The sequence below is a fragment of the Dendropsophus ebraccatus genome, chromosome 6 (assembly GCF_027789765.1).
Source record: "Dendropsophus ebraccatus isolate aDenEbr1 chromosome 6, aDenEbr1.pat, whole genome shotgun sequence".
Taxonomy (NCBI): Eukaryota; Metazoa; Chordata; class Amphibia; order Anura; family Hylidae; genus Dendropsophus; species Dendropsophus ebraccatus.
The window spans coordinates 2,871,193-2,883,014 of NC_091459.1; the positions used below are offsets into that span (position 1 = coordinate 2,871,193).

The 11,822-nt window shown below is 43.6% G+C and overlaps 1 protein-coding gene across 3 annotated transcripts in view; it reads left to right on the forward strand.

The window, feature by feature from the left end:
• Positions 1-2,032: 2,032 nt before the first annotated feature.
• The window catches only part of LOC138795389 (probable cation-transporting ATPase 13A4), a 74,061-nt gene continuing 64,271 nt past the window's right edge, over positions 2,033-11,822 (forward strand). For 2 of the 3 annotated variants that reach the window (XM_069974388.1, XM_069974391.1), the window contains exons 1-3: positions 2,036-2,199; positions 5,611-5,877; positions 10,626-10,799. In XM_069974388.1, coding sequence (XP_069830489.1) covers positions 5,746-5,877; positions 10,626-10,799 — 306 coding nt within the window. In that variant the 5' untranslated portion in view covers positions 2,036-2,199; positions 5,611-5,745. Of the gene's footprint in view, positions 2,200-5,610; positions 5,878-10,625; positions 10,800-11,822 lie in introns of all 3 variants that reach the window. The other variant, XR_011363596.1, reaches the window with a different exon arrangement.

The window sequence follows — 11,822 nt, forward strand, 5'->3', positions numbered from 1 at the left end:
TGGGCACAGGGCTTCAAGTTTAAAAGTTGATTAAAAACACCTGCTGAACGGACCCCAGGACAGATCTTGGATTAAAAGCAGCTATCCGAAGGTACAAGTGGTTTGGGGGGGGTCAGATTGTGGGTACAGGGTCGCTTTAAGCCTCCATGATGCACCATGACGGATCTCATTATGAAAGCCCATGAGCTGTTCTCTAGATTCCGGATTGGTGATCAAGAGAAATCCTGGGCTCCTCACATCTGTTGTGTAAGATCTGCTGTTGATCTTAGAGGTTGGCAGAGACATTTTTACAAGTCAATGCCATTTACTGTCCCAGTGGTATAGTGGAGACTAGAGATGAGCGACCCTGGAGCAGCTGGAGTCCATTCGAACCCGATCGTTCGGTATTTGATTAGCTGGGGCTGCTGAAGTTGGATAAAGCCCTAAGGTTGTCTGGAAAACATGGATATAGTCAGTGGCTGTATCCATGCTTTCCAGACAGCCTTAGGGCTTTATCCAACTTCAGCAGCCCCAGCTAATCACATGCCGAATGATCGGGTTCGGATGGACTCCAGCTGCTCCAGGGTCGCTCATCTCTAGTGGAGAACTGGAGACACTAGAGACATGGAGCTACCAGAGACATGGAGCCACCAGAGACATGGAGCCACCAGAGACCTAGAGCCACCAGAGACATGGAGCCACCAGAAACATGGAGCCACCAGAGACATGAGCCACCAGAGACCTGGAGACACCAGAGACCTGGAGCCACCAGAGACCTGGAGCCACCAGAGACCTGGAGCAACCAGAGACCTGGAGCAACCAGAGACATGGAGCCACCAGAGACATGGAGCCACCAGAGACATGAGCCACCAGAGACCTGGAGCCACCAGAGACCTGGAGCCACCAGAGACCTGGAGCCACCAGAGACCTGGAGCAACCAGAGACATGGAGCAACCAGAGACGGAGCCACCAGAGACATGGAGCCACCAGAGACATGGAGCCAATAGAGACATGGAGCCTAAAGGAGGCATGAATGATGAAGAAGTTGCAGTCCATGGTTCAGAGATGTGGAACCCACAGACAATAAGGGCCCTATTACAGGGGATGATTATCGTGCAAAAAATCGTTATATCGCTGAAATTTAAACGATAATCGTTCTGTGTAATTGCAGGCAATGATCGAAAAATCCTTTGCATGTTGTTGATCGTTGATTTAGATCTGAACCTAAAATTATCGTTAATCGTTCGCTAATCGTTCGCTGTAATTCCACATTCGTTCCTTAAAGGGAACCAATCAGCCGGTTTGGGCTGATATGGTTCCCTGGATCATTGTATAAAGCACCTGGAGCGGCCGCAGCAGGTGCTTTATAACGGAGAAAATGACTTTTATTCCCCGGCTCGTGACTAGATACGAGCGGGGAAGTAGTCATGGTGGGCGGCTCCCCGCTCGTATCTAGTCACTGCGCTCTGCCTGTCAGCGCGCTCGGCGCGATGATTGACAGGCAGAGAGGCCAGTAACGGACCTCTCTGCCTGTCAATCATCCCCTCAGAGCGCTGACAGGCAGAGCGCAGTGACTAGATACGAGCGGGGAGCCACCCACCATGACTACTTCTCCGATCGTATGTAGTCACGAGCCGGGGAATAAAAGTCATTTTCTCCGTTATAAAGCACCTGCTGCGGCCGTGGCCGGTACGTGCAGGGACCCCTCCAGGTGCTTTATACAATGCTCAAGGGAACCATATCAGGTAAAACGGGCTGATTGGTTCCCTTTAAGTTCTGTATTTGTTCACTAATGGTTCAGTGTAATTGCACATTGTCCCTTGTTCTGCTGCGCTCAGAAGGAATAAACGATCGTAGTAACGAGCGCAATAACGATTGTAACTAACGACCATCGTTCTGTGTAATATGGGGAACGATTTCAGGTTAATGATAAATAATCTCATTTGCGATCGTTTATTGTTAGTCGTTAATCGTTATAATTTGCTACGTGTAATAGGACCCTATGTCCTGAGGTCAAAGACCCCTTAATTCTTAACTTCACCCCTACAATATAACTTTTATTATGCTTTTTCAAATAAAGGACAGAAACGAACTTAAAAACTGCAGTGTGATAGAAGATCTTGCAAGAATATAAGGCTGAGTCTGCAGATCCGTGCCTCTTCAACATGTTTGGCGCCATCCTCAGGAAGAATCATAGGCAATGTTGGTGGTCCTGGGAGGGTAGGTACCTCTGGCCTTCCTATGAGATTGGTGTCTGTTAGGGATGGGGACAGATTGAGACTCCGAGTCATGGATGTCGGTGAGCCTTATCCTATACCACAGCCAGAACTGGAAGACTGGGTCCAGGGTTTACTCTAAAAATGCAGGGTTACGGGCTTCGAGACTTCAGGGATGGCATCTGCTGTCACCTGGTACAAAAGTTTCTGTCTTCCAAGCCGCTAAGATAGTAACGTAGTTAATAAGGTTGAAAAAAAGACAAGATTCCATAAAGTTCAACCTACAGAACCCCCACTGTGCTGACCCAGAGGAAGACAACACCCCTTATGAGACAGGTTAAGATGACTTTGCACCATTTTTTTGAACAGGCTGGAATTCTTCCCTGAAATCCGTCACTGGTGGCTGACTATTGCCGGATACAAACACCAGATCCAACGGACATTGAGTACACACAAAAATCAGCAGCAAAACAGTGGAATTCATGCTGCAGGTAGCATGTAAATACTCCATAATCAGTAAAACTGTGGTGTCCCACTAGGGGTGTTACTGTTGTTTACACCCTACGTAAAAGTCTGTACTTTTTGTGTTCTTATTGTAGTCAGAGTATTACTAAAAGACGACCACTAGATGTCGCTGTATCATATATTGAAGTGTAGAAGCTGCACAGCTGAAGTGTCTCAAAGGGTTATTGTATTTGTATGTACCAGATTCTGTGAACCAGTAGGATCTCTCCTTTCTTCTGTCCTATCACCTCTTCCCTTTCTATCCTTCTATTGCACTCTTTCCACCCAACCACAGCGCACCTTACATGCTGGATAGGAAGTTAGTATCTTGGGTAAAGGAGGAGTCTTAGTTGAGCTTTGGTGGAGAAAGGACGCAGCTCAGATAGATCTCCACAGCGGTTCTACCTGGGCCCTGGCCCTCTGCCAGGTCCCCTCTACAGAAAAGAGTTAGTCAGTACCCCGCATTGGTAGGACGCAGGACCCGGCAGCAACTCCGCAGGACACCGACCACAGGGGAGAAGGGGACAACCGGCTTACACCTGGAGGCTGGGTTGTTCACACACAGTATATTTCGGTCAGTATTGTGGTCCTCATATTGCAACCAAAACCCGGAGTGGAGAGAAAACACAGAAGGGCTCTGTTCACACACTGCTGAAATTGAGTTAATGACCGGCATTTAACGGCAAATATTTGCTGTAATTAAAAACAAAAAAACAGCTGTTTTATTGATATAATGGCAGTTATTTACTGTTATATGGCGGCCATCCTCTCAATTTCAACATTATGTGAACAGATCCTTTCTGTGTTTTCTATCCACTCCTTGTTTTGGTTGCTATGAGGGCCACAATATTGACTGAAATATCCTGTGTGTGAACCCAGCCTAAAAGCAGGCGTGCCATCACACCTGTGTGCCCACCAGGCACTGGCGTCACGTGACAAACCCTTAAGGTCCGGCCGTCCCATCGCTACAGCATCATCCGGGGGTCACCACAGAACATCTCTTGTTTCTCAGAATGTCTAGTTGTATCCTCCGACCTCTGCCGCAGAGATTACGCTTTTGGCCCTAAAATCGGCTCCAGGTTTTTCTGTGTCTTCTGCATTCGTCATTGCTTCGGTTCTCCGTTCCGAAGGGGTGGTGTTGGTTCTTCCATGATGTTGGTTCTCCAATGTTGTTGGTGTGGTGTTGGTTCTTCAGTTGTGATGGTTCTATCATGGTGTTGGGGTGGTGTTGGTTCTTCCATGATGTTGGTGTGGAGTTGGTTCTTCAGTTGTGTTGGTTCTATCATGGTGTTGGGGTGGTGTTAGTTCTTCCATGATGTTGGTGTGGTGTTGGTTCTTCAGTTGTGTTGGTTCTATCATGGTGTTGGGGTGGTGTTGGTTCTTCCATGATGTTGGTGTGGAGTTGGTTCTCCCATGATGTTTGCGTGGTGTTGGTTCTCCCATGGTGTTGGCATGGTGTTGGTTCTCCAGTGGTGTTGGTTCTTCCATGGTGTTGGGGTGGTGTTAGTTCTTCCATGATGTTGGTGTGGTGTTGGTTCTTCAGTTGTGTTGGTTCTATCATGGTGTTGGGGTGGTGTTAGTTCTTCCATGATGTTGGTGTGGTGTTGGTTCTTCAGTTGTGTTGGTTCTATTATGGTGTTGGGGTGGTGTTGGTTCTTCCATGATGTTGGTGTGGAGTTGGTTCTCCCATGATGTTTGCGTGGTGTTGGTTCTCCCATGGTGTTGGCATGGTGTTGGTTCTCCAGTGGTGTTGGTTCTTCCATGGTGTTGGGGTGGTGTTGGTTCTTCCATGATGTTGGTTCTCCAATGTTGTTGGTGTGGTGTTGGTTCTTCAGTTGTGTTGGTTCTATCATGGTGTTGGCATGCTCACATGCTTTAAAAGCTTTTATGGAATGCAGGAAAACCAAGTGCGATCTACGGAGGTCCTATCTTGTAACCTACAAGACTTAAAGGGGTACTCCAGTAAAAAGTTTTTTCTTTCAAATTAACTGGTTTCAGAAAGTTATATAGATTTGTAATTAAGTTCTATTTAAAAATCTCCAGTCTTCCAGTACTTATTAGCTGCTGTATGTCCTGCAGGAAGTGGTGTATTCTTTCCAGTCTGACACAGTGCTCTCTGCTGCCACCTCTGTCCATGTCAGGAACTGTCCAGAGCAGGAGAGGTTTTCTATGGGGATTTGCTGCTTCTCTGGACAGTTCCTGACATGGAACCAGAGACCGTGAATAGACTGGCGCTGTGCGTGGGAACTGGGCTGCGGTTCAAAAAAAGGATCATGGCACCAACATCCTTGCGCCGGTCTATTGAGGTAAAGATTTTAAAGCGATGGACTTGCTGGTACATTCACTTTAAATAGAATTAAATTACAAATCTATATAACTTTCTGAAACCAGTTAGTTTGAAAGAAAGTGATTTTTGCTGGAGTGCCCCTTTAATTTTATGTCCCAATTTGAGTGAAATGCCCCTAGATGAATCTCAAAAATGTTCTTCATTATTGGGTTGTGGGTTTTTGTTTTTTTTTGGCTTTGCACAGACAAACCAGAAACCCCCCTGATGAAGGAGACGAAACGTACGTCGGGGTTTGGCGGCATCCAGGACGGGCAGTGAACTGTGGATGGGTATGTTCTGCACCTTGCTTCATGCACTTAGTCACCTTACCATAGATGGTTTAGTTAGGATATTATCTGGGCTTTAGAGCCATATACCTTGTTACATATACCATCAGCGTATGGTTTTGACTATCCCCTAGTAGTATCATTAGGTTACCCTGACCTGCTCATACCATCCATGTAGGTTTCTGAACTTTTTACTGCTACTGCTGCTATTTTTAACTAATAAAGTTTTGAATTCTGATACTTAATTTATGTTGACTTCAGTTTATCATTACACGTAAGGTCTTTTTTTCTTTTATAGGATTATTATTCAAAAACCCTATGAGGAAAGGTTTGTGTGACGGAAGCCATAGATCTGTATGTAAATGTCTGTGATCAACCCTGAAAAACCTGAGCTGCAATCTGAAGGTGGAGCAGAGGAGGATGGAAGAGGAGGATGGAAGAGGAGGGTTCACACCGAGAAGTACAAGCTGCGGAGCCAAAGCCGCTCAGTTCTCCTGTAGTGGAAGGACATCGCCCTACAATGACCCCACAGGACAGGCTCAACCAGGGCCAGGACAATGAGATGGTAAATAACCTTCCTCCATAATGACTATACTGCACTGGCTGGTATATATGTATACTTGGATAGTACTGTGCTGTATGTACACAGTTACTGCACTGGGCTGGTATATATGTATACTTGGATAGTAGTGTGCTGTATATACACAGTTACTGCACTGGCTGGTATATATATATACTTGGATAGTACTGTGCTGTATATACACAGTTACCGCAGTGGGTGGTATATATATATATATATATATATATATATATATATATATATACTTGGATAGTACTGTGCTGTATATACAAGGTCACTGCTTGTTATATAGAACCGGGTGACAGGTGTTTCAGGATTTCTATAGTGCTGAATGGGTCATTTAACCAACAACCTTATTATAGTCAGTCGGTTACTTATATGATGGATCTAATAACACTGTGTAGTGTATAGTATAGTCTATTATGTAATAACTCTGTATAGTATATAGTATAGTCTACTATGTAATAAGTATGTATAATATGCAGTATCATGTACTATGTTATAAGTATGTATAGTATATAGTATTGTCTATGTAATAAGTATGTATAGTATATAGTATAGTCTATGTAATAAGTATGTATAGTATATAGTATTGTCTACTATGTAATAAGTATGTATAGTATATAGTATTGTCTATGTAATAAGTATGTATAGTATATAGTATAGTCTATGTAATAAGTATGTATAGTATATAGTATTGTCTACTATGTAATAAGTATGTATAGTATATAGTATTGTCTACTATGTAATAAGTATGTATAGTATATAGTATTGTCTACTATGTAATAAGTATGTATAGTATATAGTATTGTCTACTATGTAATAAGTATGTATAATATATAATATTGTCTATGTAATAAGTATGTATAGTATATAGTATTGTATACTATGTAATAAGTATGTATAGTATATAGTATTGTCTACTATGTAATAAGTATGTATAATATATAATATTGTCTATGTAATAAGTATGTATAGTATATAGTATTGTCTATTATGTAATACCCTTGAATTGAGATGATTATACTGCGCGGCTGTATTATGAATTCCAATGTGATAATCTTATTACTGTAATATGTGATTAACCAGTCTGTGTGTGTATGTGTGTGTATATGTGCGTGTGTATGTGTGTGTATATGTGCGTGTGTATGTGTGTGTGTGTGTGTGTATATGTGTATGTGTGTGTATGTGTATGTATATGTGCGTGTGTATGTATATGTGTGTGTATGTGTGTGTGTGTGTGTGTGTGTGTGTGTGTGTATGGGTATGTATATGTGCGTGTGTATGTGTGTATATGTGCGTGTGTATCTGTGTGTGTATATGTGTGTGTATGTGTATGTATATGTGCGTGTGTATGTGTGTGTATGTGTATGTATATGTGCGTGTGTATATGTGCGTGTGTATGTGTGTGTGTGTGTGTATATGTGCGTGTGTATGTGTGTGTGTGTGTGTGTGTGCATGTATATGGGTTGTATACTGAGACCATTTCCTACAGGAGACGCTGAAGGAAGTTACATTATAGTAAAGGCTATGTCCATGACATACAGCAGCTGATAAGTACTGGCAAACTGGAGATTTTTTTTTTATAGAAGTAAATTACAGATCTTTTGCACTTTCGGACACCAGTTTATTTGAAAGAAAAACATTTTTGCTGGAGTTGCCCTTTAAGGGTCAGGGCTCCAGTCATTGTTTATGGAGCTGCCTATGGATGGGGGTGTAGAGATTAGGGGTTTCTAAAGGGAGGGCTGGGGGGTTAGTTGTGTGTATGGTTGGGGGGTTAGTTGTGTGTATGGTTGGGGGGTTAGTTGTGTGTATAGTTGGGGGGTTAGTTGTGTGTATGGTTGGGGGGTTAGTTGTGTGTACTGTATGGCTGGGGGGTTAGTTGTGTGTATGGTTGGGGGGTTAGTTGTGTGTATGGTTGGGGGGTTAGTTGTGTGTATAGTTGGGGGGTTAGTTGTGTGTATGGTTGGGGGTTAGTTGTGTGTATGGTTGGGGGGTTAGTTGTGTGTATAGTTGGGGGGTTAGTTGTGTGTATGGTTGGGGGGTTAGTTGTGTGTACTGTATGGCTGGGGGGTAGTTACGTGTATGGCTGGGGGGTAGTTACGTGTATGGCTGGGGGGTAGTTACGTGTATGGCTGGGGGTTGGGTGATGGGTGTTGGATGTCGTCTTAAGAGGTGGGGGGGGGGGGGCGAAAAAAAGGTTTTGCACATGGCGCCATTTACCCTAAGGCCGGCCTTGTCTTGAGGTCACAAAAAGAAGCGATGTGACTCACTAAGGGCCAGTTCGCGCGGAGTAAAATAGGCAGAGTTCAGTCGCGGAATCCCGCCAGCCTCTGTCATACAGGCTGTCTATGGGAGGGCTCGCGCGCCTCCGCTCTCCGCTCAAAGAATTGACATGTGAGGTGCGAAGAGAGGAGGCGCATGACAGTAAAGCATGTTGCGTTGTTTGTGGAACTGAATCTGAAATCAGTTGCATGCGATATTTATGGCAATACCGTAGGGTTGAAAATTCTGTACTATTTATGTCGAAAGGTGGAGAGCGTTAAAGATGGAAGGAAAATGCCGCAAAACTCCTGATAAAAAGTTTCTTTGAAGAAATTTAACGATGTGTTGGTGGATTCCACAGTTTTGGTGTATTAGATGAAAGTACCATTCTGGGGGAGTATTAGATGGAAGAACCATTGTGGGGATTAGATACAAGTCCCATTGTGGGGAGCGGATTAGATACAAGTACCATTGTGGGGAGCGGATTAGATACAAGTACCATTGTGGGGAGCGGATTAGATGGAAGAACCATTGTGGGGAGCGGATTAGATACAAGTACCATTGTGGGGAGCGGATTAGATACAAGTACCATTGTGGGGAGCGGATTAGATACAAGTACCATTGTGGGGAGCGGATTAGATGGAAGAACCATTGTGGGGAGCAGATTAGATGGAAGAACCATTGTGGGGAGCGGATTAGATACAAGTCCCATTGTGGGGAGCGGATTAGATGGAAGAACCATTGTGGGGAGCGGATTAGATGGAAGAACCATTATGGGGGGGGGGGGGATTAGATGGAAGAACCATTATGGGGGCGGGGGGGTTTAGATGGAAGTACCAAAATCGCTACCTCGGTCAGAATTATACAGGATCGGCTACTTAGAAATGCTCTTCAAGAAGCTACTACAACATATAACAAAACATTTTCCCAAACCGACCTAAGTCTGCTTGAGATTTCAGGAAAATTCTCCTTATCTGGAGGTCAGGTATGTAAAGAATTGTTCCTGTGAACAGTCCAAAATGCAATGTAACACAAAAAAAAGTGTCTGTAAAAAACAAAAAGTGAGGTACTCTGCAACAAATCAAAGTGAGGTACTCTGCAACAAATCAAAGTGAGGTACTCTGCAACAAATCAAAGTGAGGTACTCTGCAACAAATCAAAGTGAGGTACTCTGCAACAAATCAAAGTGAGGTACTCTGCAACAAATCAAAGTGAGGTACTCTGCAACTAATCAAAGTGAGGTACTCTGCAACTAATCAAAGTGAGGTACTCTGCAACAAATCAAAGTGAGGTACTCTGCAACAAATCAAAGTGAGGTACTCTGCAACTAATCAAAGTGAGGTACTCTGCAACTCGAGACGCCACAAATCAACAACATGTTTTAATTTAAAAAAATAAATTAACGTAATCTCATTCAGTAAAAATTTCAGCTTATCTATCGATTTCCTTTTTTAATTAGTTTCAAATAAATAATTTGCATTTCAACAACTATTGTCGTTGCTTAATAAATAAACAGAGCCGAGCGACTCCTGACTCCTTCATTTCATCATTTCCCTGAAAGGGGTCAGAGATTTGATCAAATCTCTAAATTTCTTCAGGGAAATGATGGAACGGCGCGGTCATTTTATCATTTCTTTGCAACATATATACAGTAAGGGCAGCAATATATATATATATAAAACATCACAGGGTCGGGGTACTCCTTTAAGCTTAAAGTGGGAGAAGAAAAGCGACTATACCCTCTGTAGCGGACACAATTTGTGTCACCATCAAAGAACCTTAAAACCTAATTTCACCTTTTTACAAAAATTCTATTAGGTTGAACAGCGACAACGTCCGCTATTGATTACATTGCTGTTATTTTATTCTATTCTATTTTCTTCTGCTTTCACGTTAGAGAAGATGGCAGATCTCCTCAGTCACCGGCCGAGCGCTGCACATAACAATCACACAGATTCCTGTGCTCTTCTCTCTTTTTCCGCTTGTTAAAATGGGAATTTCAGCCATTTTCAGTGATTTTTAAAAAAAAAATAATTACATGTGTAACAAGTATTTTTCTCTAGAGAAGCCTGAGGGGAGAAGAGACCCAGAGCGCACTGTGTTACAAAATACAAAAACAGCCACCAAAATGCTAACAACAAAAACATAAAAACTGTGAGGCAAGATAACCGTCTGGTTTTTCCAGTCTGGAGAGCAGGGGAGGTTTTTTATGGGGATTTGCTGCTGCTCTGGACAGTTCCTGACATGGACAGAGGTGGCAGCAGAGAGCACTGTGTTCGACTGGAGAGAATACACCACTTCTTGCAGGACATACAGCAGCTGATAAGTACTGGAAGTCTTCAGATTTTTTTTAATAGCAGTAAATCTAAAATTAGTTGTTTTTTTTTTCGGTGAACTACCCCTTTAATCCTAAATGTTTAGTATGTTTTATATGTAGTAATTTTATAAATGTAAACTCTCTTTCCTAGGAAATGTTCGGCTATAAGAAAAAACGCTTCCGGAATATCCTTTGCTTCATTGGTTACGTCTTTACTTTCGGACTTCTGAGAATGATTTTCCATTGGAGACCTGAGCTGGACGTCTGGTGTCACTGTGTGCCATGCAGTTTGGCAGATGCTGAGGTCATATTGCTCAGGACCACTGTAAGTAATTGGGACCAATCGATAACCAATCATCCCCTTCGCTGCCACACAAGCTGTTTCAATACATTCTTTAGTATAGAAAACAAAAACTAGGAGTAAGTAAAAATTCTCCCCTTCCATTCTTGCTCCACCTGTCATTGACTTTAATTTTTTTTTACTGCCTTGTGGACGCCGCCGGCCCCCACTGTTGAGTGCCGGCTGTGTGGTGTCCCACCACTGGTGTTTTTCTCTCTCATGTGCACCTGTCAAAAGCCTTTTTCTCTCAGGTTAAGTGGTGGATGAAGTATTAAGTTTCCCCACTAGGTGCCAGTGTTTGTATCCTTATATGTATTGCACAGCTGGAGGTACTCATGGGTTAATGTTTTATGTGTACCATGTGTTCTGTGTTCACTAATAGGAGGAGCTCTTCTCTTCTAACCTATTATCTTTCTCCTTTCTCCTGCGTACACTCATCCCCACCACCCACAGGCAGGCATACAGAGGGCCCCTGTAGGAAGAGTTTCACTGGTGGAGTGAAGTACAGTGGAGTCTTAGGGTGGTATTACATGGGCCGATGGGGGCCTGATAATACCTGTAAACGAGCAGCGATTGGCGCCCGACGATTATAGGTCTGAACTTATATCAACGATCATCGGCTGATCGGTGTCTTTAGTACACGGAACGATAATCGGCCGAATCGGGCCGATTCGACCGATTATCGTTCTGTGTAATAGTACCCTTATCCTGATTCTCAGAGAGGAAGGACACAGAGACGGCAGTCCCTGCAGAGGTTGAGCCAGGGCCTGGCTTATGCAAGGACCCCTGTCAGGGACAGAGGTTCAGTTCAGTTGAGTCTAGTAACCAAAGAACACCCTGACCCACGCCAGGAACATGCAGAGCAGGGCAGTATCCTGAACAGTCCTGAGTAACAACAAGACCGGGTGGGACTGCCATGACAAGAGCCCAAGGGACCCGCAACAACCCGGCAGTTTATCGACCATTTGAGGAACACTACCAGCCATATACAAACCGCACTCCCCACCA